At 37.9% G+C, this 25,822-nt stretch overlaps 1 protein-coding gene across 15 annotated transcripts in view; it reads right to left on the minus strand.

Annotated features, from left to right (window-relative positions):
• Positions 1 to 25,822, minus strand: part of CEP192 (centrosomal protein 192) — a 156,119-nt gene that overhangs the window by 62,516 nt on the left and 67,781 nt on the right. For 13 of the 15 annotated variants that reach the window (XR_011996701.1, XR_011996700.1, XR_011996699.1 and 10 more), the window contains 5 exons: positions 14,276 to 15,104; positions 14,068 to 14,194; positions 5,404 to 5,572; positions 2,176 to 3,067; positions 898 to 1,046 (listed from right to left, as the gene is read on the minus strand). Coding sequence is in view for 12 of the 15 variants with exons in the window: in XM_072734844.1 (XP_072590945.1) it covers positions 898 to 1,046; positions 2,176 to 3,067; positions 5,404 to 5,572; positions 14,068 to 14,194; positions 14,276 to 15,104 (2,166 nt within the window). In the remaining 3 variants the exon portion in view is untranslated. The remainder of the gene's footprint in view (positions 1 to 897; positions 1,047 to 2,175; positions 3,068 to 5,403; positions 5,573 to 14,067; positions 14,195 to 14,275; positions 15,105 to 25,822) is intronic. The other 2 variants (XM_072734846.1, XM_072734845.1) reach the window with 1 other exon arrangement.

Genomic DNA, 25,822 nt, shown 5'->3' on the forward strand with positions numbered 1-25,822 from the left:
CTCGAAAAGGGCCTGCAGCTTCACCTCTCACCCTTACCATTTCCCTCCAATCACACACTTTCCATCTGAGCTCAGGACTAGAGAAGAAAGACCAGGAAAAGGGAAGATGGTGAGTAGACACAATCTCATTTTGCCAGGTGAAAAAGGGTTATTACCGGGAGGTAAGAGGGAAAAAGTAAACTCAGCCACCAACACTCATCTGCAAGCAGCAGTCACAAAACCATGACATTCTAAAACAGGAGTTGCTGACCATCTGCCATATCCCCACCTACCATGTCCACACGTGTCACTCTAATCGTGAAAGGAGATTTAGAATATTGTACTTTAGTACCTCTAGCTAATCATGTGAGTGACCCTTGCTTTAAGAGTTAATGTTAAAAAAAAAAAAAAAAAAAAGAGTTAATGTTAAAATTGTATTTCCAGGTAATTAAGAAGATCATGTAAGAACGTGATCAGATAAATGTCAAAAAGATTCCACTTACTGTATGAAGTCAACTGATCCCAAGAGTAACTTTTTTTGGTAAGTGATGGTAACTTATATTCAATCATATTTAACAAAACCGACAAATAACAGAAATCATACCTTTCAGTGGTTTAAATAGCACTAAAAGAACATTTACATGGTCTGATGAATAAATAACCAAATATAAGAAGTAACCAATAGAAAAATGAGAAACAAATTCAGATTTCAATTCTGAACGTACTACAACAAAAGGAGAGGGTTAAGAAAAAGATATGTTATTCTTCTATACACCACTGCAATGATTCTGTGCAAGGCATACAAGGATAGGAGAACAGGACCTCCCCCCACCCTTATGAAAGGTAGTACTAGAGAGAAATCCAGCATTAATCATAACGCAATTACTAATTCAAAGGTGAAAAACGCAGAAAGCTTACCTTTTCACCATTGATACTAATGGTGAGAACCCCAATGCTGACCTGTAGCCAGCGGTCAGCTGGATTAAGTACACTAAGGTAGGTCTGTGAAGCAATGCCAACACAGCAAGCATGAGGAAACTTCAGTTCTTCAGGTACTCTTACCTTCCCTGGGTAAAGATAAAGCATGGTCAAATGCAGGTTATAGAAAAACACCTGATTAAAAGCACAACTGGATGGATGGAAATTTTTACACGAGACTACCTGTTGACACCCAAGAGCTATGATATCAAGTGCTCTGCCGCTGTAGGAGTCCTTGACCTTGTATAAGCCTCAGCATAGGCCAACAATTTTTTTCCCATTATATCCAGCCCAGGAAGAACAAGTACAACTGATCAAACCACAATTTACAGCCAATCAATTCTTTGATGTTATTGCCTATTAGTAATCTCTCCCTTTTTTCTACCACAAATATAAGCCACTACACTTAACCTGTTAAGAAACTACGGAGAGCTCTAATTTTGAAGGTCTACATCTAGCCAGATTTTTAATAAGACCAATCTTTTCTCCATTCTTATGCAATAACCGGAATTTCCTTGAGAAGAAAATGGGGGTAGAGACGAGGACAGAATACCAGTGGTCATGTGCACTGTGTGAAAGCATAGCACTCAGCTCCGCTCAGAGTGGCTGTCCCTAGCAGAAGAATCCAGGAGGTATTTCAGCCACTGCAGACAAGTGTGGAAGGGTGCTGCCTCTCACAACTGTCATCCCCCAAAGCCTTTAAAAAGTGGGAAGAGACTCACTTCTCCAGGGAGTCAACTCTAAACTGGACCGTTCCTAGTCGAAAGAGTAACAGAAATCTAAGTACAGAGTACAGGAGAGACAGGAAGACAAAAGCACTGAGAGTCTCACTTGTATTAAGTGTTTGTGTTTTTCGAAGGCCATGTTAGGGACCCTTGCACAGAAATATATTATGGTCTGTGTTCTCAATTTAGGACAAAGAATAAAATTAAGAGAAATTCAGACCAACCAGTATCTTCTTGAAACAAACTCATTTTGTGGTCTCGTTTGAGAAAACTCAATTTTTATATTTATTTATTTTATTTATTTTATTTTTTAAAGATTTCATTTATTTATTCATGAGAGACACAGAGAGAGAAAGAGAGAGAGAGAGAGAGAGAGAGAGAGGCAGAGACACAGGCAAAGGGGGAAGCAGGCTCCATGCAGGGAGCCCGACAAAACTCAATTTTTAAATAATAGCAAGCAACAATAAGCAATAACCAAGAAAAAACATCTTACCAAATCCTGACAGTATTCCTAAATCCCATGGTTCAGTTCCACAATTTGTACCAACAGGCTGCATAGGAAAAGGTTTTGCTGTACTTAGAAGATTCTGATTTAAGGCGTTAGAATATGGGTTGTAAAGGGAAGAGGCACCCATCAATCCAGAGCCGATATTTTGTCCTAGACAAATTCCCATGGCCACAGAGTTCTGAACATGTTCTCCTGCGACAGCAGGATATGGACAGCTTCCTGAGAATCCACAGACGGTGGCACTGCCAGCCTGGCACTGAGGCAGTGTTCCCAAATACTGCTGGGCCAAGGGAGCTGTGGTAAAAGAATGCTGAGTCAAGAGTGTAGGAACTGCAGTGAGCGTGTTCTGCATCTCAGGAGCAGAGCTACAAGGCATAGTGCTGGGAACAGGGGCGCCCTGGTTTCCAGGGGCCATCCAATGAGGAATCTGGCCACTTACTGCACTGCCAGCAGTTAACATATCTTCAGAGGCTACTCTTTCATCTTTGTTCACAAACGCCTGGTGTGACACAGGGTGTGGCGTCGCGGACACAACTGGGTGGGTGAGACCTGACTTGCTCAGTAGACCCAGGCTGATCTGGTCCAATTCACTGGGTTTAGAGGTCAACCCTACTGCACCAGTTTCTGATAGGTCTCCACTTTTGGAGGAAAGATCTTTACCCAATCTGAAGTAAGGCTTTACATCTTCAGGTCTGCTACTCAGAGAAGTCATTTCAGTCACATTGTCTGTATCTGCGTTTTTCTGATTATAGGACAGTGCTACTTTACTTCTACTTTGAAACAGACCTTTTTCTCTCTGCTTTTCTATAGCCCGTTCCTCTGATGGAACTGGACTGGCTTGAATAATTGTGCTGCTCAATTCACTGGTGACATCACTCTGTGTGTGACAAAAAAAAAAAAAGTTAAATAATCCATGAACTATCACAAATTCAAAGCATCCTGATATAATCTCAAATAAAGAAGAGATCTGCAGGACATAAACTCTGACAAAAAAAAGGCCAACTTTTTGCAGCTGTGAAATTCTAGATTCAAGGTCAGAAAGTGCAGTTATTGTTCCACAGAAATAATTATGAGGAGACTAAAGAGGAGATACATAGCAATTATATCTGACAAATTTATATAGACAAAGGACGAGATAATTACTTTCATTCAAATTTAGGGGCTGTTTTCCTGGAAAATATATAATAAAAATCTAAATAAACTAATAACACAGGAGTGGAGGCTGAGCAAGCTTTCAAATGAAGCTGACACGACCTCAGGAAGAATCAATAGAGCTCACAAGCTTCCCCACTCCCATTTTTTGTCTATGCTGCTGTTACACTCGAAGATGCTAATTTCTATGAGCACTAAGTCTTTTCCAGTGCCTAAGATTATGTGGTTCTTCTGTCTTCCTAGGTAAGAAGGAACAGCCACAGTCAACGTTCATATACTCATTTCATTATAATGCATCACCTTAGGAGTGAAGTCTACAGGCTGCAGGGTAGACCAACTGGAATTGACATGTAAGATGCAACTAACAGATTATTCTCTGCACTTGGTTTGAAAATTTCTTTTAGACCACATAGAGACATTAATAAACAAATTTATTTGCCAGATATCATCAACCAATCAATAAAAATAAATAACCACCAGCATGTATTCAGTGTAACTTCTTGGTACCAAGCCCTGTTATCATATCACTGTCCCTCCTCATAGATGAAGAAACAAGCTTAGTGAAGTTACAGTTTATCTCAGAAAGTAGCAGAGTCCATGTAACTACAACTCAGCCTATAAAACCACAAGCTAAGAATACAGAGACCCAACGCTCAACAGCGTCATCAAAAAGATGGCTTTCAATGATTTGTCCAACATGACACCATACATATAGTAACTTTACTGGATATATTTAGTAAGGGCTTGGTGGAGTAGAGCTATATTGCATACCATATTCATATTCAGCCCACTAAAAAATTGAATACTGTCATATTCATAAAACACACACATAGATAATAAAAGTCTAGCTTCGGGGTGCCTGGGTGGCTTTGTTGGTCAAGTGCCTGCTTCCAGCTCAGGTCATGATCCCAAGGTCCTGGTATTGAGCCCTGCATCAGGCTCCCTGCTCAGCGGGGAGCCTGTGTCTCCCTCTTCCTCTCCCTGCTCATGTTCTCTCTCTCTCCCTCTCTCAAATAAATAAAATCTTTAAAAAATAAAAATAAGTAAATGTCTAGTTTCTCACACATAAATCTTTCAGATCTACCTGCTTCTCTCCCAACCCCACTGCCACTACTTTAATCCAGGCTCACACCATGTCTTGCCTGACTATAGCAGCCTCGTGTCAAAGTCTCCTGATTGTAATCTTGCCCCTGCTTAATGCCTCCTCCACAGTGCTAGTGCCATGAGCTTTTAAAACATCAACACAGAGGTGTCTGGGTGGCTCAGTCGGTTAATCACATGCCTTCAGCTCCAGTCATGATCCCAGGGTCCTGGGGTAGAGCTGCTGAGGGGGTAGCCTGCTTCTTCCTCTCCCTCTGCCTCTTCCCTTCCCCTACGTTGGCTCCTGCAGTCACTCATGCACAAGCTTGCACTCCCTTACTCTCAAATAAAGTCTTCAAAACATAAAAATAAAAAATTAAATATCAACACAGATCACATCAGTGTCTTGCTTATGCCTTCGAACTCCCAAATTTTACATACAAGATTCTTCACGTTTGGCCTTTCCTCCTTTCACCATGTACAATTCACTGCAGACATTCCAAACTTCCGGGGGTCCTTCAAATGCAGTGTTTATTTTACAACTCCATACATTCCCCCATTTGTTTGTCTACTTCCTCCCTGCCAAGTAGTCTTACAAAATACAGCTTCAATACATTACTTATCCCTCCATAAAGCTCTGTTGAACCATCATCAGGTCCAGTCAGATTTGTAGTTACCTCCCTCTAAATCCCACAGCATAGGTGGATGGATCACAGTGTACTTACTTCATTCCACTGTGCCTGGCAAGTACCCTCCACCAGACTGAAAGATTTTAGAGAGCAGATACTAAAGAGCTGTACTTCTACTGCCTATTAGCATGAGTGGTTATTTGATCAAAACACACACACACACACACACACACGTTTTAAAGGTAAAACAAGCAACAGAAATTACACAGGCCTAAACTTCAGTCTGACTGCTACATCGGTATCACTTTAAAGCCATAAGCCTTCCTAAAGAAATAACAGAAATGCTGCCCACCTTGCGATCCTCAAGGCCATGATCTGAGGCTGTAGTGGGACAGGTGCTCTCTTGTTCAGACACGTAAGTCAGCCTACTCACACTGGCTGGTGGACACACCAATGGAGATGACTCACTCTCACAGGGGGGCTTCTGAGGAGCCGCTGAACCAAAAGACTCTAAAGCACACCTGAAAGGGCAAACATCTCATGATTAGTTTTCCATTCCCTTATCTAACTTTATCTACACTAACAAAAAGCCATTTCTGCCTGCCCAATGGGCTTGTTAATCTTAGTCTCTGCTCTAGCTGCCATATATGATAACTCAACCATGGATTTTCAGTCTTAATTATCTTAAATTCTAAATCATATTCCTGGGATCCCTGGGTGGCGCAGCGGTTTGGCGCCTGCCTTTGGCCCAGGGCGCGATCCTGGAGACCCGGGATCGAATCCCACATCAGGCTCCCGGTGCATGGAGCCTGCTTCTCCCTCCGCCTGTGTCTCTGCCTCTCTCTCTCTATGACTATCATTAAAAAAAAAAAAAAAAAATCATATTCCTATTGAGTGAAATACTTGGTAAACTATAATAAAAGAAAAAGGCTGTGGCATTTTAAAATTTTTATTTATTTATTTATTTATTTTGGTGGCATTTTAAAAACATATTTTTATTTATTTATTCATGAAAGACACAGGGAGAGAGAGGTAGAGACATGGGCAGAGGGAGAAGCAGGCTCCATATAGGAAGCCCGATGTGGGACTCGATCCTGGGACTCCGGGATTACACACCAAACCAAAGGCAGACAGCCACTCAGCCACTCAGCCACCCAAGCGTCCCAAGGCTGTGGCATTTTCATTAATAAACCTCATATATAGTTGCCTAACAATGTTAGCTATTCATTTGATAAACACTTACTGAATACCTGATATAAAGCATCAGGTCAAGCATTCAAAAGTTCCTGGCCTCAAAGAGCACAGATGAAAACAATCACGTGGGCAGCCCCGGTGGCGCAGTGGTTTAGCGCCGCCTGCAGCCCGGGGTGTGATCCTGGAGACCCAGGATCGAGTCCCACATCGGGCTCCTTGCATGGAACCTGCTTCTCCCTCTGCCTGTGTCTCTGCGCGTCTCTCTCTCTCTCTGTGTCTCTCATGAATAAATAAATAAAATATTAAAAAAAAAGAAAACAAAAGAAAAAAAAAAGAAAACAATCACGTACTTAAGTGTAAAGAAATGAAATCAGTTGTACATTGCTGAGTGGAATATGAAGTGGGACAACTTCTGACTGAGCAATTAAGCAATGCATATCAAAGCCACTTTGACTCTGACATTCTAAGTCTAGGAATTAATCCTAAAATTAATTAGGGGAAATCAATGCTAACCATAAAGATTTTGCCAAAAGGATAGGTATTAACATGTAAGAGAAATTAGGCTATGAAAATTATGGCACAAACATGCAATAAAACACTATTCAGCTATTTTAAATTATGCTGTTGAGTACTATCCCTTGACTCCGAAAGATGTTTAGGACATTAAGAAAAAAGATTAGAAAACAACAAATATAGTTAGATCCCACATCTATCTCATATACACACCACCTTCTGTGAGCCAATCCCTAGCACAGGGGCAACCCAGCCCGACGTAAGGAGAGGAAAGAGGCAGCACCACCTGAAGAGAATGGCACAGTCCCAACAGACAGGAAGCACTGCTGCCAATGTCAGCTGCTGCACCTGCTGCATGTACACTCTGCCATTTAGTTTCAGTTCAGCCCTTATTGGACAGAATTTTACCAAAACCCTTCTTTTGCACAAAGTTCAGAATACTAAGCTGGGCAACAAACACAAAGAAAGTCTCATTCTGAATTCTGGATTTTTAAAAAGCCCCAAATCAACACAGTGGTATTGACAAAATCTAGTTAGTTAATTTCTAACCAACGGAGACAGAATATTAACCAAATTGCTTCAGGCCTATTTTAGCTTCTGCATGACATGTATCTACATGGGTTCCCATATGCACACAGATGTGTGCACACACACACACACCATGATACAAAAAATTCTAAGTTATTGGGGTAATGTGGTATATTAGTCTAGTTCTTTTTTAAAAGTTATTTATTTATTTACTTGAGAGAAAGAGAATAATGAATAAGAGAGAGGAGAGAGAACATGAGTGGGGTAGAGGGAGAGGGAGAAACGGGGCTGGATCCCAGGACCCCAGGATCACGACATGAGCTAAAGGCAGATGCTTAACCAATTGAGCCACCCAGGTGCTAGTCTAGTTCCTTTGACTGAAAGAAACAAATGCATTTTGGGTGTATTATTTCAAGTAATGAGAAGTGTACGGTCAGAACACTTGGAAATAGAGGTTCCTGAGTGGCTCAGTCAGTTAAGCATCCAACTCCTGTTTTTAGCTCAGGTCATGACCTCAGGATTGTGAGATCAAGCTTCACATCAGGCTCTGCGTGGGTACAGAACCTGCTTAAGATTCTTTCCCTCTCCCTCTGCCTTTCCCCTGCTGAAAAAAAAAAACAAACGAACATGGAAATAAAGAGAAATTTTAGTTGAGATGTCAAACTTCAAAGGAATTCACAACTGCCAAGGCGTCAGCCACACAGATACCAAGGTGTTTCTGGAACTTGAAGGCCTATGTCGCCTCTATGCACCTGTTGGAAACCAGCTGGAAGACCAGCTAGTTAAAAGGAATGCTAATGAGCAGCAAAACTTATCAGATAAAGTACATTTTCCATAAAAATGTTGCCACTGAAGAGATGAAAATTTTGACCAACAGTATATTGTGAATATAAACAACTACTACTTAGGGGAGCCTGGGTGATTCCATTAGTTTAGCATCTATCTGCCTTTAGCTCAGGTCATGATCTTAGGGTCCTGGCACCAAGCCCCCGAGTCAGGCTTCCTGCTCAGTGGGGAATCTGCTTCTCCCTCTCTGTTTGCCCTTCCCCTCCCCACTCCAACTCCATCTGTGCACTTCTCTATCTCAAATCAATAGTCTAAAACACACACAACACTCAAGAATACCAGTTGGCAGAAACCAGAGAAAAAGAATAAAATTATCACACTCAAAAAAATAAATCACACTCATTTTACCATAATTAAAAAGTAAAGGAGGACTTCAATTAAAATAAATACAAAATCGAAGTCGATGCTGGCAGCAATAAAAAGTGTAATTGATGCTACAGAAAATCAGTGATACAGAGAATAAACCCTTGAGCAGCTAACCCACAGTAGAGTGAATGTATAAAAAATGAAAATTAGGGAAAACAGTCATAAATGACCAGAGAAGGGAATGTTAACTAATGGGAAACCAGCGTTCTCAAAAGGAAGAAAGAATAGGTGGAACCCAGCCAATTACCAAAAGTAACAGAAAACAAAAAACTTCCTCAGCTGAAGAAATTAACTGTGTATACAGTTTATCATAATCCTGGAAAACCAACTAAGAAACTGACAGAGGCATTTCAAGGTGATAAGGGAAAAAGGAGAGAAAGCTGCAATAGGAACCTAAATAAACAGACCTGGAAATGAGGCTTAAATGACAATGCATGTTGTGCAACAGGAGAACAGATACACAGCACGGCCACAGTCACTCGACAGTGTGCTCCAACAGCAATGAGCACCAGGAGCTACTGGTACAGGTAACCAAGGATGAATCTCAGAAACATGTTAAGCGGAGGAAGCTAGACACAGAAAAATGTACGATTCCATTCAAATGTAGTAAGAGCCAAAACTAAATTATGATGATACAAACCAGAAAGTGAGTGGTTAAAAAAAAAAAAAAAAAGTGAGTGGTTGAGTGGGGGTGGGGAAGGAGGACAACTGACATGAAAACAGCAAAGGACTGTGAATGGCGGGGGATGTATATGTCCTATATATCTTAGGTGGTGGTTTTAAACAGGTATGTAAGTGTCCAGAAACACTGAATGAAACCCCAAAGATCTGTGTATTTCACTGTATGTTAATTATACATCAGTAAAAATCTAACAATGTATACTGTGAAAGCCTAAAATTAGGTTAGGAATGAGCCAGAAACCTGACAGTAAGCATGCTAGTAGACTAAACCACACCCCAAAATGATTCATGGGTTAATCTACAGGCCAGAGACTGATGGAGAGATCTCCAGTGGTATTTATTTGCTTTAGTGGCTATAGTAGCAAAACACGTATGCTGAGCAACTCAGCAACATCTCATCACTCTCGTTTCATCTTCCTCAGTGATTTTAATTCAGAGCACACTTATGCTCTTCTAAATTGGCCTTTTCCCATTATGTCCTGTGGTTTTGCCCCACACTAAGAGGTGGGGGTGCAGGTGCCTGGCTAGCTAATCAATTCCATGGTCACTCCAGAGAGGTTAAACATCATGCCCTCATTCAAAATATCATGACTAAGTTCATGAGAAACTTCAGTATCTCCCTAAGGTCTCTTTCTTACACATAATAAATAATTTTCTTAGAAGTGCACACACGCACGCACACACACATATACACACACAAAATCAGGTGGGTCCAAGAGTAAGACCAGCCAGCCAGCATTCTGCCTCTAAGAGCAGTGTGAAGGAAAACAATAATAATGGAAGGCTTTAGATAAGAGTACTTAAGAGTTTTTATTAAATGCCTTCATATACAATTTAAGAAATACCAAAACCACAGAAAACAAGATAAAACTGGAAAGTACGCAGGAGGAAAGAACACTGCAGAAAACACTGTAAGGAATGCAGAGATTAAAATGTGAAATGCAAACAAGATGAAACCAATAAAGAGGCAGATCACTGTGGTGATGCTGAAGTTCTGTATCTCTGATTTTTGGGTGGCAGTTACATGAATTCACATCTGTGATAACATGACACTGTACCCAGGACAAGTTCCTGGTGCAGACACCATTAATGATGGGAGACGTAACTGCTAGGGGAAATGGTAACCCCTCTGTAAGATCTTTGTAACATCCTGTGGATCTATAATTTTTCCAAAATAGTAGTTCTTAACGGATTAAAGAGACAATAAATGCCGAAGTCAAGCAAAACAGATCCCACGTATGCATCACTGGAGTCTGGGGGCTGGAGCAAATTTTCCTTAATAAATAAATGCTCGAATCCATATATTGAAGAGTAACTATTAAGAGTCAACAAGAAGTACAGCCTAATCAAATTAAACTAGACTTGAAAGAGAGCATCTCTGGCAGAAGCTTACAAAAAAAAAAAAAAAAATCAAGTCAATTGTGAGGCAAGAAGAACTGGGGTGCCTCAGATTTCCCTCTTACATTCCACAGAAACAGGAAAACAATCCCTACCAAAAAAAAAAAAAAAAATATATATATATATACACACACACATATATATATATATATATATAGAATGAAAGCAGAAGCAAACAATTTGAAACACAGCCTGCTATGCTTTCATTATAAAAGCCACAGTTTAACCGTGGAACATAAAAGAGCCTAGGGAGTACTGTTCCCTCTGTCCTCTGAGTAAACGACCACAGTACAAACTTTAGTCAGTTGGGCGGGGGGGTGAGGGGGGGGGCGGACACCTGATGGCTAGAAAAGAATATATTTAACTACAGAATAGAAATTAAACAAGTGTAGGATATGGTGATGAATCAAAATGTAAATGAAATGCCAATGTAGAAATTACATAACTAAAAAAGAAAAAGGTGGAAAGCGAAAGAACATGAGAATGAGCTCCTTAATTGTGTCATTGGCCAAAGATGCTATTATGGGTTGAGTATTTCCAAAAAAAATGTTTAAGTATTAAGACCCGATACTTCAGAATGGTATTAAGTAAACGGACCTTATTTGGAAATGGGGTCACTGCAGATGTAATTAGTTAAAATAAGATCAAAGTGGAATAGACTGGGCCCTTAATCCAATGGGAATACAGAGACAGATTAGTTTGTCTACAAACCAATGGATGCCTACAACTACCAGAAGCTGGAAGATGTAAGGAAGCTTTCTCCTGTAAAAGCTTCAGTTGAAAGGATTTATTTGTAAGTAATCTCTACACGCGACAAGGGGCTAGACTTCACAACCCTCAAATCAAGAGTTACGGGCTCTACCAACTGAGCCAGCCAGGTATCCCCTTCCCTAAAAGCTTCAGGGAGAACGTGGCCTGAATTTCCAGCCTACAGAGTGTGAGGCAATAACTTTCTGTTGTGTTAAGCCACCCAGTTTGTGACACTTTGTTATGGCAGCCATGGGAAACTAATAAAATGGGACTCAAAGAATATCATTTAAAAACTGGCAAAGCAAGTGTCAGAAGCAGAAGCATATTTAAACAGTACAAAGATAAATGCTCAGATAACTTTACAGACAATTATTAGAGGGGAGACGAAGAAAAATCAGTAGATGACATCAGTCATGACAAGTCAAGGACAGATAACCTTCAAATTTGGTTGGACTAGAGGATTTCTAATGTCTTACACACATAAACTGTTAAGTGGAGGCTGTGCATATGAAAAAGTGTTAAGTGTCACTGAAACAGGAAAGAATTTTAGCCCTCTACTAATAGTTCTAGCTTACCCGTACCACTTCAGATAAATATGCAAAACTCCAATGGCAACTAGGGAAAAACTTACAAGGTAACTTTGAAATCAGATTTAATTTCAACCTGTTTCTAATTACTGAACATTTTTGGTAATTTCACTGTTTAGGTAAGTTTTTCTATTAATTAAAATCTTGCAATAGGGAAACATATAAAAATCTTTTATAAAGCCATAAGAGGGGCACCTAGGTAATTCAGTCAGTTAAGTGTCTGACTCTTGCTTTTGGTTCAGGTCATGATCTCAGGGTTGTGAGACTGAGCCCCACATCAAGCTCTACGCTGGGCATAGAGACTGCTTAAGATTCTCTCTCCCTCCCTGCCTTCTTCAAAAAAGAAAAAAAAAGCCATAAAAGACAAAATTTGTAAATTTAATAATCAACTTTCTGTATGGCAAAAAACTACAAGCAAAGTAAAACCAAAAAAAAAAAAAAATACTTCTAAAGACTTGGAACTATAACTCCTTCTTTACAAAGGGCTATTCATTCTCCCTAATACATCAAGGGTTCCTAGAAATGGAGACCACAAAAAGACTAAAAATCCATGAAAAAAAGGAGCAACAAACATGGATAGTCATAGCAAATACAGAGGAAATGATGCTCACCATCACACCTCAAAAATATGAATTACAGTTATACTGAGATACTATTTCTTTTGCCTATCAAAATGTCAACCATCAAAAAGTTTTATAAACATTCTGTTGATGAGGGTATGGGAAAACAGGCTCTCTCTTAAACTGTTGGTAGGAAAACTAAATCAGTACCCTTATGGAGTGGTTGTACTAATTTAACTATGAGTATGCATACAAATACTCTTTGATTCAAGAAGCTCATTTCTTTTTTTTTTTTAATTTTTATTTATTTATGATAGTCACACACACACACACAGAGAGAGAGAGAGAGAGAGAGAGAGAGAGAGAGGCAGAGACATAGGCAGAGGGAGAAGCAGGCTCCAAGCACCGGGAGCCCGACGTGGGATTCGATCCCGGGTCTCCAGGATCGCGCCCTGGGCCAAAGGCAGGCGCCAAACCGCGGCGCCACCCAGGGATCCCCAAGAAGCTCATTTCTGAGAAATTACCCTATAGATCAATTTCACATGACCAAAGTGACTATAATACAAATGAAGCCTTCTATAGTCAAACATGTGAAAAGGACCCGATATTGAGTATAAAAAGGGATGACAGTAAGAATATTTATTTATATTTTGTTATGCATGCATAAAGAAACTCTAGAATACCTAAGAAACTAATACAGCAGTTCCGTGGTGGGAAGGGAGTCAGGAACAAGCAGACAAGGAACACAGTAATGAAGGAAAATACAACACATGTGCATGAGTGCATCTACACATAAATACACATGTATACATTTCATAAAGCAATGAATTTACATTGTTCAAAAGTTATACACACATATACCCATATATGTATGCAGTTTTTGAATAATGCAAATTATGGCATTTTTAAAAATTACGTTTTAAAAAGTCCTTATAATTTGATGGTTAAATTAGTTTACAGCTTCAGTTAAAATCTATGAAGTATCAGTATTCTTTTTCTAGTATTTACCAATCTCAAGTCTTAAAAAATCAAATTAATACTACAAGATAAAAAAAATCCAAACCTTTAAGCTATTTCAAATGCTGTTAAGAAAACAGTGAGATTGATATTCTCATCATACACTGAGGTGAGAACATGAGTCTTTAAGACCTATTTAGAAAATAATTTGCTAATAGTTTCACTTCTAGATATCTAGCCTTATGAAGTCAGACAAAACAAAAAAAATTTTTATAGGCAAAGTTGTTCATCTCAAATGGCAAAACAGACAAAAAATAAAATAAAATGGCAAAACATAATAAAATATAGTATCTACCATTATCCACCAGGGCATCAAATAATCCATGACTGATTCACTGTGTAGACTGTAACATTACTAATTTTCTCTTAAATAAAAAGAATCATTATAAGTGAAAACAACAAAGTATATAAATTTGCATAGAAAAATGGCTTGAAACAAATTAAAAAAATATTTGCAATGGCTACCTTTGAGAAATGAACCTATAAATGACATTTTTCTTCTCTATACTTTTTCCAATTTTCTTATACTGAACATGTATTTTTATTAAAGAAAAAAAAAAAAAGGTAAGCACCTACCCTGATAAACTTGTTCCAGATGTTTCACTAGGAGAAGAATGATTCGGTGGAGAAGAGGAAGGTCTGAAGCTATCCTGGTCATCCTCTGAGCCATGTCCACCATGTTCAGGACAGTGATTTTCCAAATCTATCAGAAAGGTGTTATTTTTCAATGAGAACAACAAAATCACTTATAATTCTGTGAACATGACCAGTTACTTCAACTTACCAACATTTTTAGGTGCAACTATGCAATGTTTTCCAAAAGTCACATGTTTTTCACTGTTGCTTGCTTCACTAGCACATTCATTTTGCCTCTGATTTTCTCCATTATTTGGTATTTCTTCACACTCTTCTGACAGCCAAACAGATGCTATCCTGGGATTCCTTACTAATGAATAACTATCAGATTTTGGAGTGGATACTGATGGAGCTGTTTCACAGTTACCAATGTCTGGTAATTTGTTGTCAATAGGACAGGTCTTCACATCAACTACTGTATTTTCACTCTCTTTTCTATTTGTAAGAATTGAATGTGGAAAGTTTGTTCTAAATGATTCTTGATTCTCACTCTTTCCATTTTCACCATAAAAAGTAAATACTGTATTTTCTTCTGGTTCCCTTATATTTTTATTAGTAGCACCTAAGTCCACTGTATGGATGTCTTGTGTAGTCCGTTCTTTGGGCAAAGATAAATCCCAAATATCAGACGTACTAGCTCTTGAAAAGTTTTCCAGTCCACCTTCATATCTACTAACTTCTGTTTTTTTAAGGTATTTCTCCATATCAAACATGCTGGAGCCACCACTTTTTTCTGTATCACTAGGTAAGAAATGAGACACAGTGGAATAGTCCTTTTGTTTATTATCCTTCTTAAAAGTTTTCTCTCTAGTTTTATTTGAAAGTGCCTTGATCATGGCAGCAAGTTGGGAAGGATCAGTACTCACTGACGCATCTGCAATGGCTGAAGCAATGGTGCTTATCCTAAGTACAGAATCACCACCAGTAGGTATCTTGCTTTTGTCTCTTTGGGGTTTACTACTCATGAAGAAATTGTCCTAGAAAGAAGAAAATCCACATCAGATAAATTTACTCAGTTCCATGGACACGTACATACTAGTTTAATCTTTAGATATTACCTAAAATTTAACGGCAGCTAGAAGTTAATGGTATACCGATTAAATACCCTAATAAAAAAAAAAAAAAGACACTTGTGATCAACTTTAACTATAGAGTATTGGGTTACTCACAGACTTGGATTATCAATTACATAAAAATCTTCAGGAGTTAAAGAGATGCTAAAAAGGTGTTAAAACTGAACCAGACAATAATTTAAAGCAAAAAATTGGGGCGCCTGGGTAGCTCGATTGGTTAAGTGTCCACCCTCAGCTCAAGTCATAATCCCAGGGTCCTAGGATAGAGCCTTGCGTTGAGCTCCCTGCTCAGGGAGGAATCTGCTTCTCCCTCTTCCTCTTCCCCTGGTTGGGCCCTTTCTCTCTCTCTCTCTCTGTCAAAAAACAAATAAACGCTTTAAAAAGCAAAACAAAAAATTAAGATACTGAGATTGAGAAACCATTGGGCCATTGTGATTCCAACTATAATTCTTGGGAGTTTCATTCAATTGTTAACAGTTATTTATAAACAAGACATAAATAGGAACCATAGGCAAACAACTGAAATGGAACCAAAAGCAAAGAAACACAAGCCTACCTAATTATTTAAAAATCCAAGTTAAGACTTCTACCTCCAGTAATGGCAAACTAAGCAATGCAAACTAACTCTGGCTGAGAGCAATTAGAGGTGGATAGCATACCCAGAAGCATCTCTCAGAAGGCACTGGAGAGCTAAAAAATGAACAAGAAACTACTGGACCAAAATCCAAGACAAGAATCAATACCAGTACTGAGGAGGTTCTTCCCTGTAGGGGATCTGTTGCTTCCAGATGATGCTGGAGATAACACTTTAAGAAGAAACTCAATAAAGCTATTCTTATGGGAGTGAGGTTATAAAAACAGAGTTCCGTGCCCAACAATGATTAGGGGTAGGGAGTAGTAGTAGTAAACACCCATGCTTTCAGATGAGACCACAAAGGGCTACACACCTTCGGAGAAAAGGAAAACCAAAATTAGGTTGGCCCTCATAAGGACGCAGGGCCAGCTCCAATCAGCTCAATCTCAGTAACTGGACTGAAGTGATCTGAGACTGCTAATATTCCTCATTCATGTTAGAAGCAAACAAATCCTATCAAGAATATTGTACCTCCCATGGCCTCAAATTATTTCAGTGATATTTCATGTAAAAGTCCACCCTTCCATTAATGAATGACACATGATGTTCCAAGATAATGCGGCCCAAATCACAGAGAAACAGACTCATGAGGAATATACAGCAATGAAGTTATCAGAATCCAAAACACAAGTAAATCTAAAGTATCTAAAACATAAACTCTAAATCATACTTAAGGAAATAAAAGACAATACTGAGAATCAGAGGACTAGAAATTATTAAAAAGAATTAAATGTAAATCATATAATAAAAAATATAGTAACAAATTAAGAACCCAGTGGATGGATTTCATAACAAATTGGATTCAATTTCATAACAAATTGAAAAAAGAATGAGACTTAGAAGTATGAAAAAAAATTCAGAATGAACTATGAAAGAGAAAGTAACAGAAAATACACAACAGAACAGTAGAAACAGAAAAAGGGGCTACTCTGAGAAAACCTAACATACTTGTACCTGAACTCTCAAAAGAAAAAGAACAGAAAATGGAACAAATGGTTTCTTGGAAGATATACTGGCTAAGAATTTTCTAAAATTTGTGAAAGTCAACAATCCAAGACTTTAGGAGGTCTACAAACACTAAGCAGGATAAAACAAAAGATATCTAAGCACATCACAGTAAAATAGATAAAAATCAAAGATAAAAATTTTTAGAGCGGCCAGAGATAGTAAAATACATTATCTTTAGTAAAGTTAACAATAAGATTGAGAACAGACTTTTACAATGAAATGGGAAATGATCTATTTCAAATTGCTGAACTATTTCTAACATGGAACTCTGTACTAAACATATGCTTCAAAAATAAAAGTGAAATAAAGACATTTTTAGAGACAAAAACAGAAAATTCATTACAAGCAGACCCTTACTAAAAGAAATTATAAGGATAATTATAAGGATATTTTTCAAGCAAAAGGAAACTAATCTCAGATGGAAAATTAGAGATGCATACTGAATTTTGATAATAATAGTAATTACCATCACCATCATCATCATAATGGCTTATGGAGTTTAAAAAAAGAATTAAAATATAAAACAAAGTAGAAACAAGGGTATCTTTTAAGTATATTTTTTATTATCTTTGGGGTATCTTTTAAGACTGAAGCGGAAAAAATTGGGAGTTTTTTATGGTCCTTGTAATGTTTAGTAAGGCAAAAAAGACAAAACAACCACCACCCAATTTTTATTCAACATTAGTCAGTGAAGAAAACAAGTTATAATTTCTTGGGTAATTACTAAAATAACAGGGAAAGAATAAATAATCACCAAATTAATAAATGGAAGAAACTGAATAATATAATTTTTAAAAACCACAGAATGTACAAAAGAAAAAGAATGAAAATGAATAGAGAGCAGATTCAAATGCTCATATATTGGTAATTCCACTAAATACAAATAGACTGTGCAACTACTTGAAAAATAAAATTCAGTGCTATGTACTTAGAAGAGAAACATCTAAAAGATTTAGAAAGGTTAAAACCAAAATAGGAAAAGATAGAACATGCAAGCACTAAATAACTAGACACTAAAGAAAGCTACTGTTACCGATGTTAATATAAGACTAGACCTAAGATTATTAAGTATAACTGCAGACAAAGGCAGTCATACACAAGGACAGAAGGTTTGATTCACCAGAGATAGCAATTCTATTTCTTTTCTTTATATTTTTTTAATTGGAGTTCTATTTGCCAACATAGCATAACACCCAGTGCCCATCCCATCAAGTGTCTCCCTCAGTTCCCGTCACACAGTCACCCCAACCCCCCCACCCATCTCCCCTTCCACTACCCTGGTTGGTTTCCCAGAGTTAGGAGTCTCTCATGTTCTGTCACCCTCACTGATATTTCCCACTCATTTTCTCTCCTTTCTCTTTTAATCCCTATCATTTTTTGTATTCCCCGAATGAATGAGACCATATAATGTTTGTCCTTCTCCGATTGACTTACTTCACAAAGCATAATACCCTCCAGTTTCATCCACGTAAAAGCAAATGGTAGGTATGCATCCTTTCTCATGGTTGAGTAATATTCCATTGTATATAGAGACCACATCTTCTTGATCCGTTCATCTGTCGATGGACACCGAAACTACTTCCACAGTTTGGCTATTGTGGACATTGCTGCTATGAACACTGGGGTGCAGATGTCCCGGCGTTTCACTGCATCTGTATCTTTGGGGTAAATCCCAGCCGTGTGACTGCTGGATCGTAGGACAGTTCTATTTTGAACTCTTTGAGGAACTTCCACACAGTTTTCCAGAGTGGCTGCGCCAGTTCACATTCCCACCAACAGTGCCAGAGGGTTCTCCTTTCTCCACATCCTCTCCAACATTTGTTGTTTCCTCTATTGTTAATTTTCCCCATTCTCACTGGTATGAGGTGGTATCTCATTGCGGTTTGATTTCTATTTCCCTGATGGCAAGTGATGCAGAGCATTTTCTCATGTGTTTGTTGGCCATGTGTAGGTCTTCTTGGTGAAATTTCTGTTCATGTCATTTGCCCATTTCATGATTGGATTGTTAGTTTCTTGGGTATGGAGTTTAAGAAGTTCTTTATAGATCTTGGATACCAGACCTTTATCTGATATGACGTTTGCAAATATCTTCTCCCATTCTGTAGGTTGTCTTTTAGTTTTGTTGACTGTTTCTTTTGCTGTGAAGCTTTTTATCTTAAGTCCAAATAATTCATTTTTGCTTTTATTTCCCATGCCTTCATAGATGTATCTTGCAAGTAGAATAGGTATTGTTTCTTCTTTAAATGTTTGATAGAATTCCCCTGAGAAGCCATCTGGCCCTGGACTTTTGTGTCTTGGGAGGTTTTTGGTGACTGCTTCAATTTCCTCCCTGGTTTACTGGCCTGTTCAGGTTTTCTATTTCTTCCTGTTCCAGTTTTGGTAATTTGTGGTTTTCCAGAAATGGGTCCATTTCTTCCAGATTGCCTAATTTATTGGTGTATAGCTGCTCATAATCTGTTTCTAAAATCGTTTGTATTTCCTTGGTATTGGTTGTGATCTCTCCTTTTTCATTTGTGATTTTATTAATTTTAGTCTTTTTTCTTTTTAATAAGGCTGGCCAATGATTTATCTATCTTATTAATTCTTTCAAAGAACCAACTCCTGATTTTGTTGATCTGTTCTACAGTTCTTCTGGTCTCTATTTCATTGAGTTCTGCTCAAATCTTTATTAACTCTCTTCTTCTGCTTGGTGTAGGTTTTATTTGCTGTTCTTTCTCCAGTTCCTTTAGGTGCGAACTTAGCTTATGTATTTAAGTCTTTTCCAATTTTTTGAGGAATGCTTGTATTGCAATGTATTTCCCTCTTAGGGCTGCTTTTGCTGTATCCCAAAGATTCTGAACAGTTGTATCTTCATTTTCATTAGTTTCCATGAATCTTTTTAATTCTTCTCTAATTTGTTGATTGACTGATTCATCTTTTAGCAGGATGCTCTTAACCTCCATGTGTTTTGATTTTCTTCCAAATTTCTTCTTGTGATTGAGTTCAAGTTTCAAAGCACTATGGTCTGAAAATATGCAGGGGAATATTCCAATCTTTTGGTATTGGTTGAGACCTGATTTGTGACCAGTATGTGGTCTATTTTGGAGAAAGTTCCATGTACTTTTGAGAAGAATGTTTATGCAGTTGAGTTCGGATGCAAAGTTCCGTATATATCTGTGAAATCCACCTGGACCAGTGTATCATTTAAAGCTCTTGTTTCTTTGGAGATGTTGTGCTTAGAAGATCTGTCATTTGCAGAAAGTGCCGTGATGTCTCCTACTATTAGTGTATTATTATCTAAGTAGGTCTTTATTTAGTTTTTAATTGATTGATATACTTGGCAGCTCCCACATTAAGGGCTCCCACATTAAGGGTTGTGAGAGATCACAACCAATACCAATGAAATCCCACATTAAGAGGATTTTTAGGTCCTCTTGTTGGATAGACCCTTTAAGTATGATATAGTGTCCCTCTTCAGAAAGACAACAATTCTAATTTGTATGTACCTAAAAAACATAGCTTCAAAAATTTTTAAAGTAAATACTACCAGAATAAAAGTGAATATCAGACAAATTCATAATGACAGTGTGACAGTTTAATATCTAAGTAACCCAAAGAACAAGTACAATAATTTTAAAGATAGTTTCAACACTCTGATTTAATAAGTTTTACCTGAATAAAATATAGAGAAGAAAGCAACCAAGGATCACACCACAGGCATTCCTGTCACATGCATAGAAAATATTTTTAAAAAATGGAACAGGGGATCCTTGGGTTGCTCTGCAGTTTAGCACCTGCCTTCAGCCAGGGCATGATCCTGGAGTCCTGGGATCAAGTCCCACATCAGGCTCCCTGCATTGAGCCTGATTCTCCCTCTGCCTGTGTCTCTGCTTCTCTCTCTTCTCTGTGTCTCTCATGAATAAATAAAATAGTTCAAAAAAAATAAAAATAAAAAATAAAAAATGGAACAAATCCTGAGCTATTTATCATGTTTCAAAAAATTTCAAAGGACTAAAACCAAGGTTTCTCTGACTGCAGTACAACAGGCCTAGAATCACTATTTAAAATTTTGGAAAATCCCCAAATGTTTGGAAACTATGCAATACACCTGTTATACACAATGGACCAGAGATATTGGGAAATACATTAAATGGAATAAAGATAGTATGACATATTTAGACATATATGATGTAAAAAATTGTATGGGACACAAAAATTCCTTCCTTTAAAAGGGAGATTTGTACCATCAGATGTTTATATAAGAAAAGCAGAAAGGCAGAAAAGTTAAGCTGAACGGTTATCTCCATAAGTTAGAAAAGCTACAAATTAAATCCACAGAAAATATTTGGAAGGAAATAAGCACCAAATAATATGAATAGAAAACAGAGAATAAATAAAATTAGTGAACTAATAAAATTGAGAAATACCTGGAAAGAATGACTTAGAAAAAAGGGAGGGAAAAAAGCTAATACATAACAATAAAGATGTCCCTTAAGAACTTAAAATTAAATTAGGGACACCTGGGTGACTCAGTGGTTGAATGTCTGCCTTTGGCTTAGGTCGTGATCCTGGGGTCCTGGGATCAAGTCCCACCATCAGGCTCCCTGCAGGGAACATGCTTCTCCCTCTGCCTGAGTCTCTGCCTGTGTCTCTGCCTCTCTCTCTGTGTCTCTCATGAATAAATAAAAGGTTAAAAAAAAAACCTAAAATATTAAACAATCAAGCAGTCACAAGAGGATATTATGGTCAATATTTATCAATTTATATGGAGTGATATATTTTCAAGTTTAGATAAAAGATGTAATTCCTAGGAAACCACAATTTACTAAAACTGACACATCAGAATAGTCCTATAACTATTAAAGAAATTGAAGGGTACTTGAGTGGCTCAGCTGATGAAGCATCTGACTTCAGCTCAGGTCATGATCTTGGGATCCTGGGATCAAGCCCAAAGTTAGGTTCCCTGCTCAGTGGGGAGTCTGCTTGTTCCTTTCCCTTTCCCTTTTACCCTTCACCCTGCTGTGCTCACATGCTCTCTCTCTCCCCCACAAATAAATAAAATCTTAAAAGACATTGATTCAGCAATTAAAAAGTATTAAAGAAAACTCCAGATTCAGAAGATTTCATCAATGTATTCTATCCAAATCTAACAGCACCCATCTTAAAACAGCACCATTTTTACACACACTCTTTCAGAAAAATAGACAAAAATGGGACCATCAAAACCTTGATCCCAAAACCAAAAAGATATTCCTCTCACTCACACAGATGCAAACTTCTAAAAAGACCATAAGCAAAGCAAATTCAATGATCTATAAAAAGGATAGGTTTATTCCAACTATAGAACAGTATAATAGTCAAAAACTATTTATGATTTGCCACATTACCAGAAAAAAAAGAAAGCTTATGTTTACCTTGACAGATGCAAAAAAGCATTTGACAGGATTCAACGTCCTTACAAGTTAAAAACAAACTAGAAGACAAATATCAGAATGGAATTTAAAAAATTGATGATAAATAAAAACCTACAGCACACATCCAATTTATGTTTTCCTCCAAATTTTAAAATTGTAGTTAGTTAATAGAGTGTAACACTGGTTTCAGGAGTAGAATGTAATGATTCACCACTTACATATAATACCCAGTGTTCATCCTAACAAGTGCCCTCCCTTAAAGCCCATCACCCATTTAGCCCACCCCCCTACTCAAGTCCCCTCCAGCAACTGTTTGTTCTCTATAGTTAAGAGGCTCTTCACCAAAAAAAAAAAAAAAAAAAAAAAAAAAGGCTCTTGTGTTCTCTCTTTTCTTTCCCTATGTTCATCTGTTTTGTTTCTGAAATTCTACATCAGTGAAATCACATGGTATTTGTCTTTCTCTACCTTATTTTGCTTAGTATAATATACTCTAGGCTCCATTTACATCATTGAAATGGCAAGATTTCAGTCTTTATGATGGTTGAGTAACATTCTACCGTGTATATATGCCACATCTTTATCCATTCATCAGTCAGTGGACCCTTGGGCTCTTTCCATAGTTATTTGGCTACTGTTGATAATGCTGCTATAAACATCAGGGTGCATGTATCCCTTCGAATCGGTATTTTTTAATCTTTTGGGTAAATACCTAGTAGTGCAATTATGAGGTTGTAGGGTAGTTCTATTTTTAACTCTTTGAGGAACCTCCATACTGTTTTCTAGAGTGGCTGCAGCAGCCTGCATTCCCAACAACAGTATAAGAGGGTTCTCCTTTCTCCACATCCTCATCAACATCTGTTCTCTTCTGTGTTATTTTTAGCCATTCTGACAGGTGAGAGGTGGTATCTCATTGTGATTTTGGTTTGTATTTGTGATGTTTTGATTTGGTTGTATGAGTGATATTGAACATCTTTTCACGTGTCTCTTAGTCATCTGGATATCTTCTTTGGAGAAATGTCTATTCATGTCTTCTGCCCATTTCTTAACTGGGTTTTTTTATTTTTCCAGTGTTGTTATTAAGTTCTTTATTTTGGATACAAGCCCTTTATCAGAGACATCGTTTGCAAATATCTCTCCCATTCAGTAGGCGGTCTTTTAGTTTTGTGGATTGTTTCCTTCACTGTCCAGAAACTTTTTATCTGAAGTCCCAATAGTTCATTTTTTGCTATTGTTTCCCTTGCCTCCGATGATGTGTCTAACAAGAAGTTACTATGGTTGGGGTCAGAGATGTTGCTGCCTGTATTCTCTTCCAGGATTTTGATGGATTCTTGTCTCACACATCTAGGTCTTTCATCCTTCTTGAATTTATTTTTGTGTATGGTGTAAGAAGTGGTCCAGTTTCATTCTTCTGCATGTTGCTGCCCAGTTTTCTCAAGATAATTTGTTGAAGAGACTGTCTTTTTTCCATTGGATAGTCTTTCCTGCTTTGTCAAAGAGGAGATGACCACACAGTAGCACACAACCAATTTAAAAATAAAATACTGAAGAGCTTTCCCACCCTGTCAGCGAGCCCCAGCATCATCACTTCTCTTCAATACTGCTCTGAGGCAGTCAGGTAAGGCCAAAGAAACTGAAGGTATTAAAATCAGAAAGGAACAAAAGTATTGTTATTCTCAAATGGAAAAACTGTATATAAAGAAAATTCCAAAGAATCTACAGATAATAGTTATTGGTAAATTCAGCGTAGCTGTTAGATACAAGTTGAGTATTTTTTAAAAACATGTATTTCTGTTTAGCCACAGAAAAGAAGAGTGAAGCTAAGAAAGGTATTAAAACATTGTTTCAGGGCACCTGGGTGGCTTGGTCATTAAGTGTCTGCCTTCAGCTCAGGTCATGATCTCAGGGTCCTGGGATTGAGCCCTCCATTGGGCTCCAGCCCTACACTGGTCTCCATGCTCAGAGGGAAGTCTGCTTCTCTCTCTTTGCCCTTCCCCCTGCTCATGCTCTCTCAAATAAATAAAAATCTTAAAAACAAACAAACATTGTTTCAACAAGTTAGGAAGAAATCTAACAAAAGATGTGCAATAATCTCTGCACACACACACACATGAAAATCATAATATATAGACAAAATTTAAAACCTAAGTGAAAGGATATATAATTTTCATGAATTTTAAGATTAAGTACTATAAAGATGTCATTTTGACGGTTCTACAAGTTCAGTGGAACCCAGTTAAAAGCCTAACAGTGTTAACTGGTTGGCTGGTTTGCTGAAGGTAGCAATTTGATTTAAAAAATATATATGGGCAGCCCCAGTGGTGCAGCGGTTTGGTGCTGCCTGCAGCCTGGGGCGTGATCCTGGAGACCTGGGATCGAGTCCCACATTGGGCTCCCTGCATGGAGCCTGCTTCTCCCTCTGCCTGTGTCTCTGCCTCTCTGTGTGTCTCTATGAATAAATAAATAAAATCTTAAAAAAAAATAAAAATATATATGGAAATGCAAAGGCCTGAGAATAGCCAAGATACTTCACAAGAAAAATAAGGTATCAAGACATATAAAGCCACAGTATTTTAACAGTGTCATATTGACCTAAGATAGACTCCAAATGTCCAACAGACAGATCTAATGTGCACAGCAAATGCAGGGTATTCATACAATAGAATACTATATACAATAATGAAAATATGCTTCTTTTATGCTTTTAAAAAATATTTTATTTATTCATGAAAGAGGCAGAGAGAGAGGCAGAGACATAGAGGGAGAAACAGGCTCCCTACAGAGAGTCCAATGTGGGACTCAATCCCAGGACCCTGGGATCACGACCTAAGCCAAAGGCAGATGCTCAACCACTGAGCCACCCAGATGTCCCTGCTTCTTTTATACCTAACAACATAATTGCATTTAGTAAACAAAAGTGAAAAAAAAATTAAAGAAAAAGAATACATGGTATTTGATTTCTCATGAAGTTCCAAAACAAGGAAAACTAAGTGTTAGAGATTAGATAGGAGGAGTAGTGTTCCGAAGGGGCAAAATAATGGTTTTCAGAATACTAGTGATATTTTCTTTCTTGACCTGGGAGTATACATGAGTAAGCTGTGATAACTGATTGTAAGTTTTTTTATAAACAAATTTTGTTTTCTATATAGGTTATGTTTTCTTTTTTTTAGTTTTTTTTTAAAAAATAGTTTTTAATTTTTTTAAAAAATTTATTTATGATAGTCACAGAGAGAGAGAGAGAGAGAGAGAGAGAGAGAGAGAGGCAGAGACACAGGCAGAGGGAGAAGCAGGCTCCATGTACCGGGAGCCTGACGTGGGATTCGATCCTGGGTCTCCAGGATCGCGCCCTGGGCCAAAGGCAGGCGCCAAACCGCTGCGCCACCCAGGGATCCCTAGGTTATGTTTTCTATATAGGTATGTACTTAGTATGTGTATTTATACATTGATTCATATGTTTCTGAAAATTTTAAGGACATTTATAATAAATTTTGAATCCAAAAAATCCAAACCAATGTTATACTGCACATGTTTTTCACCTGACCTTATGTTGATCTTAAACAAGAATGACAATGCAGTTTTAGTTTCTCTAT

This window comes from Vulpes vulpes, chromosome 13 (assembly GCF_048418805.1).
Source record: "Vulpes vulpes isolate BD-2025 chromosome 13, VulVul3, whole genome shotgun sequence".
Lineage (NCBI taxonomy): Eukaryota > Metazoa > Chordata > Mammalia > Carnivora > Canidae > Vulpes > Vulpes vulpes.